Raw genomic sequence first — 20,845 nt, forward strand, 5'->3', positions numbered from 1 at the left:
TTAATGAACTTCAACAAGTCTTTAACAGTCAAAAGAATTAAAGAATATGATAATACATTTTGAATATTTTTTCCAAGTGCACTCCACCTCCGTCGATTCATATTCCTTTCCCATATGACCAACTCATAGCGAACGTGGGGAACGTGAAAATTATTGGACTGCCTTAGTCCGGTGGTTCAACTGCGTAAGCCAGCGGATCAAAACGGAGGCTTCCCCGACGAAGTTCCGACGTTGATGTAGCGGAGCGGTAAGAATGTGTGATTACAGATTTATCCATCACACTCGGAAGGTATTTACCATATTGCATATTCCATATTTTGGACAGGCAGGTGCCGGTTTTTTCGGCATTCCCACGGCGGTACGACGTTCCGAGTTTTTTGTGTGTGTGCTCAAGGATTAAGAGATGATGTCTTGGGCTAACTACTGCATTTGTCGGGTTTTTAGGGGTGAGCATTGGGGCTGGTATCCCACGATTTCGAACCCACCTCAATGTGCAGCAATGTTGTTGTCATTCTCGATCAGCTGTTGCCTCGGATTCCGGGTTATCTTGTTTACACAATTGGAGGTGATAATCCCCACTGGAAATAGATTCGGAAAAGTTCTCAGGGCGCCAATGCCCGACAAACCTTGACCCAAAAGTAGTGTGTTTCTCACACTTTTACTTCATATATTTAAACCCAAATTTACAATCATATTTATGTACATAAAATATTATTATTTTTTGTGTCTACAGAGGTTACCTCTTTAGTAATTAAAAATGAAAACATATGAGTTATAAGTTTTTCTTTAAATATTCAACTAATTATGCTCTTTAAAAATTAAAATTAGCTTATTTGATTTAAGAGGTAATTTAATATCGTTTTTATGAGAAAAAATTTCTCATTTAAGGAAAACCGAAGCAAAAGCAAATAAAATATTGTAATTTTTGCGTGACAATAAATAAACCAAATGTTTGCTGCCATTGGGGCTTCCTTTCAGATGAGATCCCCATTCGGTGACTGATTTACAAGAGACTTGCCGCGAAGCTTCGACGTCGCAATGCAAATAAGTTTTCTCGATTTCTGGGAGGGAAAGAGTGGAGGATTCCGCGAGACTTTGACATTTGAATACGCTCGAGCACTTTGTTATTTTTATATTTTCAAATTAAAAAAGGAAAGGCGCGCGGTGCTCTTTTTTCCCGCCAAAGGATGAGGGAAGGTGGTGTCGGGGGGTGTTCTCCCGGGTGACAAAATTGTACTTGTACTCCGTGCCAGGGGTTTGTCATCATCGTTGGCTGGTGCGCGTGAGAAATCCTTGACACGCGCGAACGCTTTCAAAATGCAAAAATAAATAATTTCAATTTAAATTCTTGTTATTTTATTTTTGTTTTCTTTTTCAGAGCTTTGTTTTTCTTTGACTGCGTGCGGGTGGGAGGTGCAATTGTGAATGGAGGCGAAACATAAGTTTTCCCATTGTTTTCATTCTGATTTCACTCACTTGCTGAGGGTGAGACCAAAACCACATCATCTACCATCCCCTGTCATAATTTTCGGGTGGTGAAATTAATTAGATTTCGCGAGGGTAGGCTGGGAAGTTAAATCTAGTAGTAAATTCATTTATGCCAAGCAAATATTGAATTTTGAGTGGGAAAGAAAACCTAATTATGTGAACCTAAATATTATAATTAAACATGGAAAGTTACCTTGACAGCTATGACAATTAAATGCAATGTCGGATTTATCTAATCGTTTTAAATGATAATAAAAATAACTTTTTATTTACAGTTTAATTATATTTAACTTTTATTTTTATATTTTCATCATAAATTCTTTAAAAAAGTTGATGTTGAATTTTCCATAAATTGTGAAAGGCATTTCCAGCTGTTCCACTGACCAGCACATAATCAAGAACCAACCTTCGGCTGTCTTTAATTTCGCAATTAAATGCTTAACTTTTACAGTCGCAAAGCAAACCAACTACCAAACTGGCTACTGTATGCTCTGGTTGCTGAAATTTGCACTGTTTGTTGTTAATTGTGTGCTGTTTATTGCTCATTGTGCCATTGCAGTGCTGTCCATGAATGGCCTATCGCCTTTGCCTTCCAGTCTTCCCCAACCCGTTCTATCGAAAGTGGGTGGCTATCAGTAACAGGCTGCGGCTAAGCCAGCTTGTCAATTTTGTATAAAATTTATTATTTTATTTGCGTGAGGCTTGTGTTTTTGTTTTGCCACTTTTCAGACGCTCTGCCTGCTGTTCTGTTTCGGGTCGCAGTGAAATTATTTACATTTTGCTGATTGCGCCAGTTTTTGCATTGCCAGTCATAAAGCGAACTGTTTGCCCTCGTCTCGTACTCGAAATCGTCTGACTATATATATACGAAAAAAAATATCTATATATGTAGTGCGCCCTGGAGAGTATCATAAAACTTGCAATGCAATTGCACGCAATCAACACAAGAGCAACAGTCACAAATGTTTGCTCAATTTACGATCGCGGTTGCTGACGGAGGTGACAATCAGCAACTGTTGCATGTGGCTACAAACTGGCCAGGGTCATTGGTTTGCCAAAGATCGAACATAATCTCACTTAACCGGAGAACTAATCAAAATTGGCAGCTGATTGTCGGCTGACTTAAAGTCATATGATGATGTCGCAAAGCGATGACAGCCGCCGGACACTTCATAGACAGCTTTTGCTAGCAAAAATAAATATATAGAAAAAAAGAAAAAGAATACGTACAGATAGATAGAACAGGGGAGAGGGGGCACACACACCCAGGGAACCCAACTTGGCAACGCTGCGTATGAGTAATGCAGAGGCAACGAATCACAACGGCTAGCAAAAACTCAACGACGACGGCAAATGAAGCAACAAAATTCAGCAGCAGCAGCCGCAGATTAAGAACCTTTTAAGGGGATTAATGATTTTAATTTTTTCCGTGCATTCTGTTTGCCTTGTTTCCGTTTTTCTGCCAGTTTTTCTGCCTGGGAGCGTATCAACTTGGCGATTGACTTCGAACAAGCAGCAGGAAAATGAGAAAAAAAATCAATATATAGAAAAATGTATAATTAGATATTTTAAATTATTGATATATTAAATGGCAGCTTACCATATGCCATTTTAATAAGTGATATATACCATCATAATGTCTATATGATGAATGCTTATGAATACATTTTCATCGCAGGACATTGCTTACAAAAATAATATATACAAAATATATCAAAGTTTAGTAGAGAATTACCACTTTCGATCTGAAAGCTTCTACAATTTTAGTCATTTTTTCCGGCACTCTGGGACGACTCCTGGTTCATGTTGCTGGGACATTTGTTTGCTTTGCCATTGCCGGTTAGCCTGGCCAAATGCCAGGCAAGGACATGCACGACCAGCTCGCTTCCGATGGCAACACGGACACTTCCGCTTCCTCTTCCTCTTCCGCCCTCCAAACGCCCCGGCTTTTTCCGGTTTGTTTGTTGCGCGCATTAAGCTAATTATGGCCAAATAAAGTGAGACGAAACGAAACGCGCGCTCTGAGCAAACAGGAGACTGTATCCTCTATCCCGATTTCTGTACCCTGTCTCCTGTATCCCCGGATGCATGCCGGCACTTAACTTTCACTGCCATCCTCTTTCTGCGGCTGGGTTTTTTGATTGTTTTTCAATTTTCTGCATTGTTAAACTTTTGCTTCCCATGTTGCGCCTTGTTTAATTTGCCGCCTGTGGCACGTGACAGCGGCGTTGGCAAGTGCACCACCCAACCATCACCGGCCGGCACGTGTCCTTGCTGGAAAATCAGGAGCCAGAATTTCCGAGTTTCAGCAGCAACAGCAGCATCTGTTTAATGGCTGCTGTCTTTGGCAAATATTTTGCTTGTGCTACAACCAAATCAATTTTGTATGCTCGCCCAAATGGAATACGAATACGAGTTTGCCGGTGTCCTTGCACCACCACCCACTATCCCAACCCACAGCCACCCGCCCTATGCCAAACTGGTGGTCACGTGTCGCTGCAGTCGCGCCTCTTTCGCTTTGTCTGCTAATCTGTCAAAGGCGCTGGCAGCAAACCAAATTGAGTTTGTTTGGATATCATTTCCATTGGCCAGGACACGGACTCACAGAAGGAAAAGGAACAGGACCCGGATACTACCTGCCACAAAAGCGGATAGAGTCTTCTGCCACTTGTGGTCCACTGTGAAACCTTTTCTTTGCGTGCACTGAGGAAAATTAAGCAACGACTTTATTAAATCAATCAAAATCTGAAAATGCAAAAATCTGTCTTTAAATTAAAAACAATTATTGCTTATGAATTCATCCTTTTTAAACACTATTTAGTTTTGAACAGTTTAGTTAAACTAAGATTTGACAAACAACAAAAATTAATAAATAACTTTTTCAAAAAAAAAAAATTTTAAATATATTTTGTACTATATATATAAATGATTATAAGATAAATATAATAAATGAACTGATGTAGCCGATTCTGTTACCTAATAGTAACCCGTTTTAACATTTATAAAATATTCTAATTTGTAGTCCATTTTTGTCAGTGTGTCTGCCCATCTTTTTTCCCACAATTTCCGGGCGCGTTGACGTCAATCAAATTAGACCCATCCCAGAACGTCCTGCGCCGGCGAAAGTTCACACATCAAATTATGTCAGGGGTGGGTTTGCCCTCCCCTTTTCGGGATAACGTCGTCGCTAACTTGCGATTTGCGTTTGTAAATGTTTTTCTAATCAGATTTGTGTGCTATCCACCAGGGAGTGCAATTTGTTTTGATGTCGCAGGCGCAATCCGGTTAAGTGACATCCGGGGGGAAGTCGGGGAACATGGGGAGTACGCATAATTACTCAAGGGTTTAAAAAGCATATGCTGCAAGGAGGTTTCTCCAGAAAAGTTCGCGGGAAATGTTGCCGGCTAAACTTCCGTTCACATGACACACATAACTCACTTGGTCAGTGGCCAATTGTGATCGATTGGTTTTAAAGTCTGGTTGTAAACTAAAACAAACAATAATCGCTGGCATTGTAAATGCATAAAGCCATATATAAAAGTGCAGTTGCAGTGGCAATCGATTTATTACCACGGTCTGTAAGTGGGTGAGTTTTTTTTTTCGCCAGACATCGATAGGGATCGTCATGATTTCAGGGCCACTCACTCTCCACCATTTCTCACCTAGCGGTGATCACCCTTTCCTGGCCACAATTTTTCTAGCTCGGGAATTACTTTTTAAGCCCTTTTGCGTTCCGTGGATTTTTATTGCATTTGCGAAGATTTTGCCATTCTAATTGATTGTTTGCCCATTCCGGCGGAGGAGTCGTCATTGGCCACGTCCCCACTCTCCGTTCGCTTATCATCGCCGGCTATCGATCTAGCTATCTATCTATCTATCTATCTATCTAGCCAGCTATCTGTTCCTGCTCCGATTCGAGTTATCTAACGCCGACCCGGGAAATATGCGCATAATATCCATTTAGATATATATAACCAATGGCCGACCACCGCACCACCCATTTGTTTGCCCGGCGCATTTATTTGTGCATTACAAACTGTGAGCACACTTAAGTTGCCTTTAAGCTCTGGCGCCGCTCCATTTTGCAAAAAATAAAAGAAATACAAGAAAAAAGCGGGAAATTATGGAAAAGGGCACCAGCACTCACATAAATGTTCATAAATAGTTGCAGGAAAAGAGCACAGATAAATGGCGCCATTTGTTGACATCCACTGGTAGTCCATTTTTCTGAAATATTATTACGGAACGGAATTAGCAGTGGGCTCAATTATTAATTTAAAGCAACATGAAGTTAAATTTTAATTAAATATGGGTTTTGACTGAAAAAAACTCTATTTATTAAAAGTTAATTAAAAATACTCAATTTTCAAATATATATTTATTTAAAACCTAGTAAACTAAATTTTAGCAGCATCTTATTCACTACCCTATGTTAAGGAATACTGAGTATAAGCCATTTATCTACAACGGTTGGATGGTTGTAGATTTTGAAAACAATCAAAATTTAAACAAGTCGTTAAATTTATTCAGTAGTCACTGCAATATAATCTTACTAACCCTTACGAGGCAAATTATTAATTTTTTAGGCCTTTATTTTATTATCCCACATTTTAATAACTACTATAGAAGAAAAACTTTTGGAAAAGTTTCATCCAGATAGCTTCAAACTAGCCTCTGCAAGGGTATAATAAAATATATTTTTAATTGCCCAATTTCAAAAGCCATCCAATTATATTTTTCCATTTGTAATATCAAAATAAAAATCTAAATTGTGTTTAATTACTTTATGGAAGCTTTCTGAAAATAATTTAAAATGTTTAGTTGGCTTGGTATCGGTTTTAGTCGGTAGTGAACGTTTAAATTGTCACTACAAAACGAAATATATTTTGAAATTATTTATTAACAAGCTAAACTACATATTCTTTTACAAAATTTGTTAAAAAGATTTGTTTTCACTTGGTGAGAAATCAACTGTATTGAAGTATAAATCTTAATTTAATTTAATTCAACTAATATTTATAGCTGGACTTAAAACTTTTTACTCGCATCGAATGAATTGTTAACATACGCTAATTACCCTTCAACGCAGCTCATAGAGAATAAGGACAGAAAAAAAAATAATTGCTGAAATCACTATAAACTTAAAAATAAATAAACTCGCCGCAAATTATTTTCAAATTATTCAATCTTATTTTTACGATGTCCTTGAAGTTTATTTTTGTATGTATTGTAATACTTTATTCAGTGAGAAAAGTAAGCTACTTTCAGGATGGATATATTTTCCATATAACCAGCTTTTTTTACAGATTTCTTCTAAGTTCGAGTTTACAAATATCAAGTGCACATCTTTGGATCCGGATTTTAGCAACTTTGAGTATTGCCGCCTGAAGTCCGTGAATCGTACTTATAAATATATCACGCTTAAGGTGAACTTGTATAAAATTCCCATTACCAAAGTTCGGGTAAGGCTGATAAAAAATATAAATTTTAAAGTTAATTGATCTTCTGTTTTAGGTGAACTTTGCGTTTCTCAAAAGATACAATGGCTATCAGCCATTCCTCTATAACATTTCTGTCGATGCCTGTAAGGTTCTCAAGAATCCTAAATCAAACCCGGTATTTGGATTTTTTCACAGTCTTTTTCGGGATAGCTCCAACATGAATCATACATGCCCTTTTAATGTAAGTGAATTAAAAACATCTTCAAAGCGTATATTTTATAATAAGCATAATATTTTACTTTCAGCACGATCTAATTGTTGACAAGCTCTCTGCCGAATTTGTCAATACGCAAGTAACAAAAGTTTTGCCTTTTCCCCTGGGAAGTTACCTTTTCCACTCCATCTGGCTAGCGGATAATATAAGGCGAGCCGAGGTTAAGGTCTACGGCACTATTTCATAAAAAAAATATCTGCATATATGTTTGTTTTTTTTATTAAATGTCATTTTGTTAAAACCTATTACCTTTAGTGCTACCATTATTTTGCCTTTTCAATGCATATCTACCGGGAATCCCAATAGTGAATTGTTAAATATGTATATAGGCAATTAATGGACCTTAAAACATAGTTGGCTATTTGGGAACCCCTATTTTTCAAAATGTTGTGTAGATTAAGATATGTTACGAATAAAATGTTGTATAATTATGGATTAAATTGCCTTATTCCATATTTTTCTACAATTAAACCAAAATTAAAATGACTTTATAACAGCTCCGATGGACCGCAATAGGTGATTAAATCTGCCTACGGATTAAAAATGTACCTATCTAATACACTGACATAAAAAAATATAACGAAATAATAGAAATGAACCATTAAACCATTTTAAAGTTAGGACTTAAACACATTATTCGATGAGTTTAACATAAACTAATCTCTAGTCCTACGACATCCGGTTAAATCTAATTGTTTACAGTGTACTTTAACCATCCGGTTAAATCTAATTATTTACAGTGTACTTTAACCATCCAATTATATTTTCCCATTTGAAACATCAAAATAAAGATCTAAATGATGTTTAATTATTTTATGGAAGCTTTCTGAACCTTATTTAAAATGTTTAGGTGGCTTGATTTCAGTTTTAGTCGGTGGTAAACGTTTATATAGTCACTACAAAACGAAATATATTTTGAAATTATTTATTAACAAGCTAAGCTACATATTCTTTTACAAAATGTGTTAAAAAGATTTGTTTTCACTTGTTACGAAATCAACTGTATTGTATAATAAATCTAAATTCAATTTAATTCAACTAATATTTTTTTTAGCTGGACTTAAAACTTTTTACTCGCATCAAATGAATTGCTAGCATATGTAGTAATAATACCCATAAACGCAGTTAATGGAGAGTGACGCCAGACAAAAATAATATCTGATAAATCTATATACTTAAAAAACAACTTTTCAAATTATTCTATCATATTTTTACGATGTCCTTGAAGTATACATTTTTGTGTATTGTGATACTTTATTCAATGAAAGAAGTAAGCTACTTTCAGGAAGCATATAATTTTCATATAACCAGCTTTCTTCATAGGTTTATTCTAAATTCGAGTTTACAAATATCAAGTGCACATCTTTGGATCCGGATTTTTGCAACTTTGAGTATTGTCGCCTAAAGTCGGTGAATCGTACTTATAAATATGTCACGCTTAAAGTGAACTTGTATAAGATTCCCATTACCAAAGCTGGGGTAAGGTGAACAATTTTGAAATTTTAAAATTAACTAATGTACTGTTCCAGCTGAACTTTGCGTTCTTCAAAAGATACAATGGCTATCAGCCATTCCTCTATAACATTTCTGTGGATGTCTGCAAGGTTATAAAGTATCCAAAATCAAACCCTGTATTTACATTTGCTCACAGTCTTTTCCGGGATAGCTCCAACATAAATCATACATGTCCTTATAATGTAAGTCGATTAAAACTATTTTAAATTGGTATACTTTATAACTAGCATAATATTTTACTTTCAGAACGATCTAATTGTTGACAAGCTCTCTGCCGAATTTGTCAATACGCAATTCACAAAAACTTTGCCTTTTCCCCAGGGAGACTACCTTTTCCAAACCATCTGGTTAGCGGATAATATAAGGCGAGCCGAGGTTAAGGTCTACGGCACTCTTTCTTAAAAACAAATATCTGTATGCTTTATTAGATGCCCCCCTGCTAAAACCCCCTTGCTAAAACCTATTATTATTTTGTTTGAATTAAAAGGGACCTATCTAATACACTGACATCCAAAAATATAATGAATCATACTTCTAATTTTAACCATTTTAAAGTCTGGACTTAAACACATTATTCGATGAGGTTTATTCTTAAGCTAAAAATTATTGCATCGGTTACAAAGTTTAACATAAACTAATCTCTAGTCCTACGAGTCCGGTTAAATCTAATTATTTACAATGTCCTTTGGATCGAAGCGAATTGGGGAGGTTCCGCTTTCTGGGAATCAGCTCCTCAATCCCTTGGCGTAATTTTAACCCTTAGGCCATCCTTGGGCCGCAGGATGAGTTCGCCCAGCAGCGTGAGATCCTCCCGTCGATCCACTGCCTCGAACTTATACTTCCTCAGCACGGTGGAAATCACAGCCTTCTCCTCTAGAATGGCGAACTTCTGACCGATGCAGTTACGCGGTCCGGCGCTGAATGGAATATAGGCGAAGGGGTGGCGACCGGCACAGTTTTCCGGCAGGAAGTTGTCCGGATTGAACTGCTCTGGTTTGGGAAAGATGCGCGGATTGCGGTGCAGGGCATAGGTCATGATGATGGCCTGAGTTCCAGCGGGCACGACTTTTCCGCCTGTGTGGATAGTTAAAATGTAAAAAAAGCTTATAAATTTAAACCATAAACTAGGTAACATCTCAAATTGGTTTGGTAAAAGAGATATTTAGTTTTGAAAATAAAAGATAAATATTTTCTGAGTGACTTTTAGCTTACCAATATTAACATCCTCGCCCACCATCCTCGCCATCATTGGCACACTGGGAAAAAGACGTAGTGAGTCCTTGATGCAGCACTCCAGATATCTCATGTCCAGCAGATTCTTCATGGTGGCCGGCGTCTCCTTGTCATCTCCGAAAATGGCATCCAGTTCCTCCACCACTTGCTCCTGATATTCGGGATGGCAAGCCAGCAAAAACAGAGTCCAGGAAATTGCAGCAGAGGTGGTGTCGTGACCCTCGAACATGAAAGTGTCCACCTCCTCACGAATGTCTTCCTAAAAAGAAATTATTACGGTATTAGAAGCGAAAATTAAACAAGTAAATACCTATTTAAACTTACATTCGATAGCACCGTTCCCTCTTTGGAGGCATCGATCAGGAGATCGAGGAAAGCCAGTCGCTTCTTCTTGCCCAGATCGTCATAAGCATCGGTGGCATTATTATTATTGTTGTTATTGTTCTCCTGGAGAATGGCCAACTCGGCCTTACGTTCACGGATTACCATATTGGAGAATCCATGCAGGGTGTTTATGTAGCTCTGATGCAATTTGTAGTCCGCAGTTAGCCGGAAAATAAGGTCGCTCTGCAGCCAGATCTTCGACTGCCGACTCTGCACAATCGAGCCAATACTACGTAAATAAAGAAATAAAGTTTGTAAACAGTTCCGATTTGGAAATATTTTGCATTTACCATAAGTACCAAATTATTCATTATTAGTTTTAATCATTAGCTTATTTTAAACACCGAAGTAATTGTAGCCATAAGAAGCGATATTTGTTTGTTTTGTTTAAACACATTAATTGGTTGATTTCAGATTATATTCTGTTAGCAAATATATTTTTTTCCAGATTTATTTTATCTATGCGTAGAAGTTAGTCATTATATTTGTTTGTTTTATATTTAAGACCCATTTAATTAGTTGATTTAAGATTATATTCTTTTTTCCCAGATACATTCCATCTATGGAGTTAGTAACAGGAAATGAGAAAGTGTTGCGTTAAATTGAAAGTTAGTCAACTGTTCAATGGGTGTGTTCTATGAGGCGTGGCTGGAGTGGGAATGTGGGTCCGATGCTGTTTGTTATCAGCTTCGGAGCACTTCAAGCATCCCATTGACATCTTAATCTCGCATATTTTGCGCTTGGATGCATCCACCACCCACTGCCGCACGCACAGGGCGGAAAATGGGAGGACAATGAGGGGAAAATGGGTTCAGAAGGTGGAAGGACATGTGTATCTAAAGGGTGTCTCTTTCCCTGACAGCTGTTCTGACAGCTTTCGATATTAAACTGCTGCCACAACGCTGATAACTCTTCGCCAAATGAGGAAGAGTTGCGTATGCTATTGATGTTATTATTCCCAGTGCTCGCCAGGGCTTATGATATATTTTATTAATGCAGTCAGACAGAAATTTCCTGGGTTATGGCTTACAATTGGAAAACAAATATAGGACTCCATACCTAGATTTGAAAAACTGTGACATTTACATTATATAAGTACTTTTAATATAAATGTTTTTTTTCCGTAACTCGCACAGCATTTTTAGTCTTAAACAATTACAAACAAGGCTAAAAATATGCAATGGAATATTTGAATTTACCATAACGACTTTAAAATTTATAATTGCATATTTTCAAGCGGACAGAAATATAATTTTTTTTTGGCTAATTTTAAGGAACATTTGATTGTAGGATTTTAAAATTTACTTAAACAGAGTTATGATAATTAAGTAAAAGAGATTAAAAAAAGAACCATCAAAAAATCCATTTTGCAATGCATTTAAATGTGCTATTTTTAAATTATTAATATTGGTGATATAAACGATAAGAGAAATGATGCTTTACAAAAAATACTTTCCTAAAAAACTATCAACTTTCTTAATTTGAATAAATAGCACAGTGAAAAAATAATTAACTATTTGCGTGGCACAAGTCGAATTTCTTATGGGGCAGACAATGTTCCAGTTTCATTAACCAGACGAAAATGAAACCATTTGTGAATAAATCTATGTAAACTAAAGAGGAAATGACTTTGAATAACTAATAACAATTTCAACTTTGATCGAAAATGTGAAGTAAACATTTCAATACTTCTCTAATATTTATATTTTGTGCCTGGAAACGAAACCATATAATCAACAAATGTATAACACTTAGCGGCAGTGTGAATAATATGAAAAGCCAATTGCTTCAAATGATTATAAGTAATTTGGCTTAAATTGGATTACAATGAAAACATGTCTGCCATTTCAATAAATAGTTTTTGTGTGTTGCAGGAAATTTTATAATTTGACCATAGATTGTATCGGTCAGCAATTTTTGGTAATAATAAATCTATGGCATGCAAACTTCCCATCTTACTTTCTAGAAATTGTCCAATCTTACCCATAGACCGCCTTCACATACTCCGATTCACTATTGCTCTGGGCGAAAATTCTGCGACCCATGGCGGTTTCTGTGAATTGAATGACGTATGCAATTAGCCACATATAATGTCACCCGATCTGGAACATATAACCGATCTTGACACTCACCACAGACAATGTCCAATGTGCAGAGCGTGACGTAGGGGAACAGGTTGAACGCCTCGCTGCCCACTTCCACCGCCAGTTTTCTGGCCAAAACCGCGCTCTGCTCGTTGAAGACGTCAATAAAGTCATCCAAGATTTTGAAGTGGAAGGCGGGCGTGAGGATCTGTTGAATTTCCAAAATTAGTAAGATCTTAGCAAAGGTAAAAATAGTGATAAAATATACAGTGTAATATGAGTTGAATTTAAAGTTAAATATCTATATTAATACATTTGTCTCGTTAAATGTTTTATTTATATGCAAGTTCAAAAATGTTTAATTTATTAAACAAACTAATATGCAAATTAAATTAGCCCATTTTGGGTATAAATATGTTTGCAGTTTTGTAAACTTTGCTATAAGTTTTGGTGACCCAACTCACCTTTCTGCGGGAGTGCCACTTGCGATCTGTGCTGGTCAGGAGACCCTCGCCCAACCAAGGATGCAGATAGTCGTAGTCGTGGCTCTTGTTCACAAACTTCTGGCTGTTCAGTATGGGCTGAAATGAATAAGAGTTTAGTTAGCTTTGATTTGGGGGTTTTCCGTCAAATCAAACTCACCTCCACGGTCTCGGGCTCGAAGAGAAGCACTCGTGGTGCTGTCCCCTGCCAAACACGATTGATTCCAATACGCGTGCCCCACAGCTTTTGCATGCCGATGACGCGGTTAAAGAGCTCTGCAAAAATAATAGGAGTTGGCCGAAAAACCAGTTTAGATGCTTCGATTGAACAATATGGGTGGGAGAACGATTTATGTCAGCTTTTCGAATGATCACTTTTGCTTCATTCAGAAATAAATGTTCAATTTCTATTATTATTATAGGATATGGTTTATTTCGTAGTAAATTTTGTAATATTACCTCGTAGATTTTGTAAAATTTGTAAATAATTTTTTTATATATATAATGTGTACATTTCTTAGATGTCACGGTAACTTGTTTTGTTTTTCTACTGCCCCTTCTTCGACCCCATGAAGGTCACCCCAATTGCTTTCTTTGTGGCCCAGTTAATAAGCCGGGGCTTTTCTCACCCGAAACTCGGGCCAAAACTGACCTGACCAGAGGCACGTTACTCATAGATAAAACCATGTAAACACCGTCGCATAAGGTGTTCATGTTTCTGTGTCGCAGCTCATACGTGTTGCATTAATTAAAAGATGAAACACACAACGCAAACAACGATGCCCGACCATTCAGCAATCTCTATCACTAATAATGATTTTATGTAACCCCACCGCCCGAAATGCGAATCGCTGTTTCGCGACCACTTCTCAGGTGGGGCATTTCTCAGGTGGGTTCGACTCTTGGGCCGCTCTTTCATCGGAAGTTGGCCGTTGCCAGTTGGCCAGCGAATTTCGTACTGGCCAAAACAAAGCACTTTTCATGCAATCTCTTTTGCCGGTCTATGGGTCCCTTCATTATCATTTTGTGTAGTTATATCTTGGAGGCTGTCTGCCACAAGTGATGAGAGGTATCTACGTAGCCAGGTAATTATTTTAACGTAATTTTTTTCAAATGTTAATGTGTAAGACAAAAAATTATCCATAATTTTACTTTACTTAGGTATAATGTCGAAAACTTATAAAAGGAATGTGTGTTATTCCCTTTTTTAAGCAAAAGCTTTTGAGGGACAATAATTTTTAGGTTAATAGACTAAATTGTTAGCTTATTAAAAACACGAAAGTCGAAATAAATTTCAGTTCTAATACTGTAAGGTCAACCATAATAATACACTTAAATTATTTTACCTTTGGATAGGCAATGGAAATCAAACTTAGTGAAAGTGTTTATTAGAACCCATAGCAACAAGTAAAAAATAGTTTATCTAATAAGCAAGGAGTGATTATTCCGTGCCCTTATTTAAAACGGGGGTTTTCCTCTTACAACTAATGTATGGGTAATTGAAAATTTAAGTGGTCGTATCATCAATGAAAATAAACCTATTTATTTACGCAAGGTATATTGTTGTTGTAGGGTAGCAATGGGTAATTTTAACTTTCTCATGGACTTATATGTTGTCACCTTAGCGGTAGCTGACTAAAATTGCGTTAGCAATTGAAAACAATTTACGTCTGACACAATTTCCTTGGCTGACATTGGTAGTGCAGATTAAAAAGCAGTTACCAGATCGCACAGCAGCGCCACAGAAGCTAAATTGAACCCCAAAAACACCCACAACTACTGGAAAAAAACCGTGACCCCCGTTTTGTTGGCAATAGAACTCTAAAAACTCAGAACTGGAAACCCGTTTAAGCCTTGGCAACACTCGACATCATTCCACTCCAAATGTTGCCAAGCTGCCTCTTCAAAAGCCCGAGGTATCTTGGAAAAACTAAATGATCAAGAACCGCTTGACCTTCAGCCATTTGCTGCAACATCATATTTCATTTTCATTTTTATTTTCAGTTTTAAGCATTTAACAAAAGCCTCGTAATTGCGCAGGCAAACAGACGGCAGCCATTTGAGATCCGTTCTTAAATTAAATTATAAAAAAAATTTAATAAAACTCCACTGGCTGCTAATCGGTTCATAAATTATATGCAAGCTGCTCGATTGCCTTGGCAGAAATATTCTTGAGCAAGTCTTTTGATTATATGGCGACCTTAAAGTGCTGCGGCAAATTTTGGATGGAGATGTTACGAATTAGCAAAGCATTTCTCTGCTTAATAGAACAGGTTTATAAGGTTCTTCTCGAGTTATTAAAAGCAGGCTGTAAATCTTTTAAATGCCCAACGAAACCCCTGCCAATGTAAATGCTAATTGGGCTCAAAGAGGAGATATCAAAGGCCCCAAAAGAACTCTCAAGATAAACATCCAAAAACTTGATTTGGGTTTAACGATCACGAAGGCAAAGACAAAGAACGCCAAACGGAAACGAATCGAATCCATTGGGGTTTAGCACCCATCGACTGAGTAGCATATTTCATACATTTTATCAAATCCATTTCCTACACGATTTAGCTGCAGTGACCACGAGCCGAATTTGTATCTTGTATCTTGCGCTTCCGCATTTAAATTTATGTTAATTTGCTTTGTTTCCGAAGAGGGGGGTTGCAAAACGCCGGATCCGCGGAATGCGAATTAATCAGACCCCTCGATCGATTGAGAACCGCCAAGCCGGGTCCAATTATGATGGATATTCTGCCATTCAGTGTCAAGATCAACACCACTTCCATTGTCTGCTCTTTGGACCTTTTTTCTTATTTTTTCTGGGCCTCAAAGTCTTAGCCAAGTCTGTTCACAGTTTATGGCTATTTTTATCACTCTTCGAGTGTTTTTTTTCGTCGAGCTTGTTATGTGAGTGATTTATGAGCAGCTTCTGGCTGCTGTTTAGCCACCAATTCTTTATATTTGTTAATTATTTTGAGATCGGAAAACAAATTCATGTAAATCGCATGTGAAATGCCGAGTCAAATTGCTTTTTGTCCGGCGAAAGTCGGCAGATCCGGCCTTATATCAAGATCAACACTAATTCGGGTTATAATTTGTGCGTTTTAAGGCTGTTTTATAATTCAAGAAAGCATTTAAATATTATATATTTTTTTGCGAAATTAATCTTTGAACTGTTGAAAGGTTAATGCCTCCTGTTCAAAGCTCTCCCGTAATTAAAATTCATTAGAATTATGCCAACGCTGCATGCTCAATTGAACGTCGACTTTTTTCAGCTTTGTTTGCCTCCTTTCGACGATGTGGCGTATCGCAAACAAATAAAAAATTTGTTAATTTAATTATGTGTTTCACCGGACGACAAAACAAAAGGCAAACAGAAAATGCATAAATCAACTTCTTATTGCAATCTATTTTCCAACAGGTTTTTGCATTTTTAAAATGTTTGTCAAGGTAGTTCTTTTAATCAATTATCAGCCCGTCTTTTTGGGACCACGAACTTGACCAAAATCGTTGCCCTACAAATCTTCAGCAACGAAAGTGAACTTCGGAAAGTAAAGTTCATTAACACTAGGGATTTAACAGGTATTGCGATTACTACTACCAAAATTCGATGGATGCCTCATTGGGAGCTGATCACAGAAATTAGCACCTGCTCGGCAATTGTTTGCTCTAGCAATATAGCAATCGCCAGTGACTCAGGGTCAATATCACTAACTGGAGCACCCACAAAGTCGAGCGAGGCAAGAATTTTAGACCTAAAAGTGCGATGGGTGAGAATTTCAATTGCAAAACTGACCGTCATGATCCACATTCATTTCGATGGCATTTCCCAAGAAGGGCATTGCCGCTGGTCCAGGGATTTTCTCGATGAGCTTCACCAATCGGGATCTACGCTTATTGTAGACCACCAGAAATATAACGATGGATCCCACCAAAAAAACCGTAATCGGGGAGTATCCGGAGATCACTTGGGCCGCTTTCGAGAGCAGAATGCTCTCGGCCATTAACGAGGTAATCACTTTCGAGGACATCTTCACAGAGTCTCCACAGATCGTTTTAGTCTTCAGCTATAACTATTGCACACTTCACTTTCTATATTATATATCCTTATCGCACGGAGTTTCGAACCGGACCCGGCTAACCAACGATTCAAACGCTGCGAACTCCAAACGACAACTAACCGAAAATCCGAGATTGCACAAAAATTTAAAAAGAAGTGCTAAAACAAATTTCGGGTTAAGCGTTTCGGGTTTCGAGCTCTCGTCTCGCGAACTCGGCTTTGTATAGCATTTGTATTTGAAGCTGTATTTGTGAGTATCTCGATCTCTTAGCCGGCTTTGCTAGTATTTGTAATAGAGATAGACACACAGATACAAAGTCTAGTAAAAAAGGTAGCCAATACATTCGACTTGCAGTCGTATTGTTGCCTAGATGACTGGGCTTTTCAACTGTTTATGGGACCTACAAATCGCCGGCGCTGCAGTCGAGATTACGATTTCATATGTGACGTTTGTGTACTTTTTTACCCCATCAAAGGGCATTACAATTTCTATTTAAGGTTTGTCAAAGCAGGTGAAAGCATTTCCATTGTAGAAAGGAAAACAAAGACTTTAATCATTCCTGTTTTGATCTACGTATTTTTCCGATCAACAGGTTTCTATGCAAATAAATGCCAGTCTTTGATAGCTATTAAGATTGAACTTGAACTTGAACCAATTCCTTTCATTTAATAAATCGGTACAAGCTTTTTAGAATAAAAACCTGCATAATAAAACCTGTATAATTTAACGAAAAAAACATTTTATCGTCATGACAGTACTAAATCTAAATTTTTAAAAATATTCTTGACACCTTTTGACTGTTACAATTTAGACTAAATATTTCTTTTTACACCCCTTACTCGATAATTAATATGATTTTTTAATTGAAAGCTAAAAATATTGTTAAAAATTGTTTAAATTTGATATTTACCTTTAATTATTTTATAATTGTTCGAGAGTAGTCAATCTTCGTCATGTATAAATTATTACTTTTACAATTCTTATTTAGCGCTTTTATCGAGCGCCCTTGTGCATAAATGGCAAACTTTAAAAACTAAAAGATCTCCATGTGAAGTCAATCAAAGTGGGCGGGTGTCCGTGTCAACCCTTTCTGAAGTCTATTGAAATCTATAGGATTAGACCGGAGGCTAAGTCCCGCCCATTTATAGCCAAATAGCCTTGGCTAACATTTGGCAAAAAGGTTGGCACTGGGATGAAGCCGCTCGATTCTACGATCGCCCATTAACTGCAAGTTCGGATCTCATTATAGGAGTGCAATTAAAACGAGCTTAAACGCACTGTCATGTCCGCTAGTAGACACTTCACAATGGGAGCGTTTGATTCGAGGGGCTTAGAAATCAAAGTTACTAGTGGAAGGCAACCTTCGTCAGAAGATTCTTGGACAATTAGCGATAGCCAGAGGTGGAGATCGAGATCTGATTGTCTACCGAATGATAAATGTAACCCAAGGTTAGGGGGAAGTTTCGTTGTACCCGTCAAAATTAAAATTCGTGCGCATTCTTATTGATGATGATCGTGGTGGAACCTGCGTAACTCGTTTTTGGGTTCTTAGTTAACAAAATTAATATCATTTCGCCGTCTGCGTTTTGGGTTTCGTTTTTGCTTTTGTTTTGTAAGCCATGGAACCTGTTCTTTGAAAACCCATAGAACCTTGTATTACTGATGCATAGCTAACGATTGATTTTTAATCGAGCTCCCCAGCCATTCCAGAGATTTGTGACATAATCCCAGAAACAGAGAAGTGTTTTTTAGCACGTGAATGAAATTATAGAACCGGACCTTTTTTCCCAAACTTGTTGGAGGCTTGTGAACTTTAAAAAATTATTTTGCATGCATAATAACAAGACGACAAAGAGTTGGTCAGAGACCACATGGGAAACGTTTTTTGTAACAAAATATCAATAGATCATTACAATCGCCTCTTTGAAGCTAGAAATTCAAGTGATTACGAAACCTCATGTCAAAAAATAAAATCTAGGAAGTGGAAGAGACCGCGGAGTGACTCGTTCTTTAATTAAAGAAGAATTAACAGCTTCGCGGGGGAAAAAGCGGATTGCTAATGTGCCAAGTCACCGCTCACAACCACTTCTGTTTTCATTTAACAATTTTATCATCAAATTCTCCGTATTTCTGTTTACTTTATATAGACATGCAATTCCACAGCAGATTAGAGCATAACATAGAGAACATCGGTCTTAAAAACTGAAGTTTCAGGGGCTTCCCCCTTCGCGAGTAGTTGTTATGATGGTCTTCTTTGTTTTGTTTTGGTTTTCCGTCTTCTGATAGAGTATGTATGTTGTATATGTTAATAAGCCTACGTGCAGTTGATCCGTGAGTGATTTGCAGCAGATCCAAAATCCAATCCGAGCATCTCGCATGTCTATGCTAATAGGCGGTGAACTTCGTGAATAACTTTTTGTGGAGGGCCTGCTGTCCTCTATCTCAGGCATTTTCAAGATCAAGGGCATTGAAAGACTAGTATTCATTTGTCTTCCTGCTCAGCCAAGTTTCAAATAGAGCAGGAAAACAAGAGAAGAAGACTGAAAATTCAAGATTATAATACTTATCCAACCATTTCCATGGCTGATATCGGATACGGGTCAAATTATTTAACTAATAAAATAAAATACTAAATATTTTAAAATTTTTATGCCAACTAAGACTGCCAAAATTGTTCAAAACTTTAGAGTAAAACTTCTAGAGACCATTCGAAATATCTCTTTTCAGGTTATGAAAATATTCAAAATTTAAATAACACATATTTATAGAGTTATTATTTGTCGAAAATATGTTATTTCATCTGCGCTTTAAAAATTTCCTAGCTGAATTACTTGACAGCACAACAATTGGTTATAAATAGATTTTTTAGGAAGGTCGGTATATTAAGACCTTGGAGAGAGTTTAATATTTTAAAAACATTGGAAATCAGGTTGCTTAATAATAATGTCAACTATGTTTGGAACAAACTATTATGGCCAGAAAAGAAAACCATCCCTAAACAGCACATACACAAACCTTAACACTCAGGGTGGTTTGCAGTGTAAGTAGCCGAGCATCTCGGCCTGTGCTCATTATAATTCGCAACTGGTTCTAGCACTTTCCCGATGGAAACCCCTGAGTCGAGCGAAGAAAAGCATACTTACCTGGCGTAGAGGTTAACCGTGATCACGAAGGCGGTTCCTCCGGAGTGAGGCTTGGCCATTGCACCTCGGCTGAGTTGACCTCTGCGATTATTCCTAATGTGAATAACTCGTGCGTGCTATTTTTGGTAGCCGGGAATGGCGTTCGCGCCGTCCCGATCTTAAGAATAAATTTAAATAATCTTGAAAAAAACTTGTTTCTAAGTTTAATTTTTACTAGGTTATTAAGAAAGCATTAGTAGTGCAACTTATTTAGCTGGCAACATCTTCTGAGTGGACCGAAATGTATATTATTTTTATAAAAATAACTTTTAAGAATACATTTGTGCATAAGCAATTACATGAATAAATTTCCTTATCAATTGTTTCCTTATTTACATACTCAACAAAGTTTAACGGCTATTGACTTTTTATATGCTTTTGAGTGTTCTTCATTCACTTTTGTATCATATAGAAATAAGCGTGCCAAACGTGTTTGGTTTCCCATAAGGCAAAGCATGTGCTTAGTCTCTCGCAAAGCAGTTCAATGGGTCAAAGCTAGCATCTGAGGTTTCAATGCTTCTAGTTGGGTTACTTCTTTCATCTTAAACCTATACTTGAACTTGATCTGGATGTTGATGGCGATGCTGGACGGTGATGGCGATGCTGGACGGACTACGTGCGGAATTAGAAACCGAGAAGCCTTCGCCAAAAAGTCAGCAATAAAAGAGTTGTAGATTTTAACTATAACTTCAACTGTTTCTGTTTCTGCTGTT

At 37.3% G+C, this 20,845-nt stretch overlaps 3 protein-coding genes and 1 non-coding gene across 4 annotated transcripts; 3 read left to right on the forward strand and 1 right to left on the reverse strand.

The window, feature by feature from the left end:
* The first annotated feature begins 6,687 nt into the window (after nucleotides 1-6,687).
* Nucleotides 6,688-7,390, forward strand: LOC108053934. Its single transcript, XM_044458548.1, has 4 exons — nucleotides 6,688-6,708; nucleotides 6,795-6,950; nucleotides 7,003-7,170; nucleotides 7,235-7,390. The coding sequence occupies exons 1-4, from the start codon at nucleotides 6,688-6,690 to the stop codon at nucleotides 7,388-7,390; spliced, it is 501 nt and encodes a 166-aa protein (XP_044314483.1).
* Nucleotides 7,391-8,464: 1,074 nt separating this feature from the next.
* Nucleotides 8,465-9,164, forward strand: LOC108053936. Its single transcript, XM_017136673.2, has 4 exons — nucleotides 8,465-8,473; nucleotides 8,527-8,682; nucleotides 8,733-8,900; nucleotides 8,965-9,164. Exons 1-4 carry the CDS (start codon nucleotides 8,465-8,467, stop codon nucleotides 9,118-9,120), a joined length of 489 nt encoding a protein of 162 aa, XP_016992162.1. The 3' UTR covers nucleotides 9,121-9,164.
* A 109-nt stretch (nucleotides 9,165-9,273) lies between these two features.
* On the reverse strand, nucleotides 9,274-17,054 carry LOC108053938 (cytochrome P450 4c3). The gene is made up of 8 exons (XM_017136675.2): nucleotides 16,686-17,054; nucleotides 13,062-13,177; nucleotides 12,884-13,000; nucleotides 12,468-12,627; nucleotides 12,319-12,388; nucleotides 10,276-10,564; nucleotides 9,931-10,210; nucleotides 9,274-9,792 (listed from the first exon to the last, which is right to left on the reverse strand). Exons 1-8 carry the CDS (start codon nucleotides 16,918-16,920, stop codon nucleotides 9,452-9,454), a joined length of 1,608 nt encoding a protein of 535 aa, XP_016992164.1. The 5' UTR covers nucleotides 16,921-17,054; the 3' UTR covers nucleotides 9,274-9,451.
* Nucleotides 17,055-20,085: 3,031 nt separating this feature from the next.
* Nucleotides 20,086-20,250, forward strand: LOC123037529. The gene has a single exon (XR_006417531.1). It is a non-coding gene; the product is annotated as a U1 spliceosomal RNA (small nuclear RNA).
* The last annotated feature ends 595 nt before the right edge of the window (nucleotides 20,251-20,845 follow it).

The sequence above is a fragment of the Drosophila rhopaloa genome, unplaced genomic scaffold, assembly GCF_018152115.1.
Source record: "Drosophila rhopaloa isolate 14029-0021.01 unplaced genomic scaffold, ASM1815211v1 contig_167, whole genome shotgun sequence".
NCBI lineage: Eukaryota > Metazoa > Arthropoda > Insecta > Diptera > Drosophilidae > Drosophila > Drosophila rhopaloa.